The 2,542-nt window shown below is 61.6% G+C and overlaps 1 protein-coding gene across 1 annotated transcript in view; it reads left to right on the forward strand.

Annotated features, from left to right (window-relative positions):
• The window catches only part of PPM1J (protein phosphatase, Mg2+/Mn2+ dependent 1J), an 8,695-nt gene that overhangs the window by 647 nt on the left and 5,506 nt on the right, over positions 1–2,542 (forward strand). Inside the window, exons 3-5 of the mRNA XM_009639420.2 lie at positions 181–504; positions 1,061–1,173; positions 2,440–2,524. Coding sequence (XP_009637715.2) covers positions 181–504; positions 1,061–1,173; positions 2,440–2,524 — 522 coding nt within the window. The remainder of the gene's footprint in view (positions 1–180; positions 505–1,060; positions 1,174–2,439; positions 2,525–2,542) is intronic.

Genomic DNA, 2,542 nt, shown 5'->3' on the forward strand with positions numbered 1-2,542 from the left:
CGTGTCCCGACACCCTCGATCAGCTGCCCACATCGCTCCTGCCCGCGCTTGGGCTGGGACCTGCCAGCCGGAGGCAAAGCCCCGTGTCTCTGTCCTCAGCTGGTGACCCCAGCTGCTCTGAATTCCCCGTGCCCTCTGCTTCCTCACAGGCTCACTCAACCTTCCTGTCTCTCCCCGCAGGGCAGGAAGGGTTTTTATTTCCACTATTGGGCCTTGTTTGACGGCCATGCGGGCAGCGGTGCTGCTGTCATGGCATCCAAGAGGCTCCACCTGCACATCTGCGAGCAGCTCCGGGACCTGGTGGACATCCTGCAGGACCCCTCTCCGCCTCCCATCTGCCTCCCGCACGACATGAGGGCTGGCCCTGCGGAGCTGAGCCGGGTGCCCCTCTCAGAGGACGACAAGGAGGTCCCCAACGATGCTGTGCCGCGGTTTCACCTGGAGAAAGCTGTCTCTCACGAGAGCCTGGTGATCGGCGCCATCGAGAACGCCTTCAAGCACATGGTGAGTGAGCCCCCCCGTGGGGTCACCCAGGCACCCCGGGAGCATCTCCTTGCTGTCTGTGTCGGCGTTGGCTTCTCCCCTCTGGGAAAAGGCAGCTCTGTAGCAAGGAGGGGGCTGCAGGGAGGACTCCAAGCAGGACGGTCTGGGAGAGGGCGCTGCGATCCTCTCCCGTGTTTGGGGGGGGGTTCAGGACACTGAGGCTTTGGGCTCTAGACCTGTGTGGGTGCAGAGGGCTTCATTCTGCTTCATTCCAGCAGTCCCAGCTGCTCCCCTCCTGTCTTGCTCTCTCCTGCCCTCTCCACTGCCCTGGTGAAGCCGTGTCCCTGGCTGCCCTGCAGGACCCTTGTGTCCCCAGCCCTGCAGCCACCCCAGGCTCCGTGGGGGAAGGTGCCCAGGCCCTGGCCGGCCACCGCTCCCCACTCGCATGGGGTCTCAGCTTGGCCAGCAGCCGAGGTGCTGCCGGAGCAGCCGGGCGCTATTTTGGGCTGCTTGCAGCTTTGCTTGCTGGCATGGGGCCGCCTGCCCGCCCTGCCTGGAGCTGCTCTCTTCTCCCCAGGATGACCAGATCGAGCGGGAGCGAGCGTCCCAGCGCCTGTCCGGGGGCTGCTGCGCCCTGGCTGCTGTCTACCTCATGGGCAAGTTCTACGTGGCCAATGCCGGCGACAGCAGGTACAGCCCCACCGGGCAGCCCCCACATTTCGCCTGGCAATCGGGGAGCACCCTGGTAGAGCAGGGCAGCGGGGAGCACACGGGCATGGCTGGCAAGGAGCAGCCGGCTCCATCCCTGAAGCTGGGCTGGGGGCAGGGGTGGCAGGGCCAGGCAGAGCCACCCCCTGCCTCCCTGCACGCCCCAGGGACAGCGTTTGCCTGCTGCACAGAGGGACTACAGAATTGCCTCCCAAAATCTGGGATTTGCTCCCTGCCTTCTTGGCAGCATGCCGTCTGCTTCCCAGATGGCTCCGGATCACACCCCAGCCCCTGCTGCCAGTGCCGGCCTGGGCTGCAAGTCGGGGAGTGAAAATCGCCCTTGGCAAAGCTGTCAGAAATGTGCAAGAAGTCATTTTAGGGCACGCTTCACGCCAGTGAACTCTTCCAGAAGGACATGCAAATCTATCTGCAGACAAGTCCTGGGGGAGCTTGGAGCCCAAGGATTTTGACTGATGGGTGCATTTCCTCGGGTGCATTTCTGTAACTGCGCCGGGGTGCGTTCATACCCCCCAAGCAGTGCAGGAAGGCAAAGCCTACCTTACGCGGAGGGTGAAGCTGTTTGAATTGCCCTATATTTACTGCAGGAGTAGCTTGTCCTCAGCAGTGTCAGGCCAGCAAATACAGACTCTGGCAAATTGTCTGAGCCTGGAGAATGTGCTTCCAGCTCTGGGGCAGAGGAGGAGAAGGTCCTTCCTGCCTCTCCTTTTGGGTGTGGGGCCCCTCCATGGCAGCGGTGGCCAGCACCGCCCGTGCAGGAGGGCAGCATGCACAGGGTCCTCAATCCCCCCATGACATCCAGAAACATCTCATAATCAGACTTCTATTTTTTTTTTAACACAGCAGACAATGAGACCAGCCCCAGCAGTGAGCAGCCGTGCTGGCGTGGGCTGGGCACTCGCATCCGTGTCCCGCTGCTGGCGATTTCTGCCTGTCCCTTGTGTGGCCCCCCTCTGCGGGAGGGTTCGCCACCTTTGTGCTGCTCCTTTTCCAATCCTGTCCTGTCCTTTGGTTTGCTCTGCTTCATTCCCCTCTGCCCCATGCTTCTCTTCCATTTTCTCTTCCTCCCTGCCTCTGGCTCAGGGCTGGGAAGAGGGCAGACAGCAGAGGGGAAGGGGTCGCACCACCCGGGCAGCCGTGCAGGGAATCAGCCCTGGAGAGCCGGGCTTAGCGTCCCTGCCACTCCTCCTCTCCTCCTCTCTAATCTCATCCTTCCATGTTTCATTGCAGGGCCATTATCATCCGTAACGGGGAAATCATTCCAATGTCCAGGGAGTTTACTCCAGAGACAGAGAGGCAGAGGCTGCAGTTTTTAGTAAGAAAGACCTTTCTT

Source organism: Egretta garzetta, unplaced genomic scaffold (genome assembly GCF_000687185.1).
Source record: "Egretta garzetta isolate BGI_Z169 unplaced genomic scaffold, ASM68718v1 scaffold245, whole genome shotgun sequence".
Lineage (NCBI taxonomy): Eukaryota > Metazoa > Chordata > Aves > Pelecaniformes > Ardeidae > Egretta > Egretta garzetta.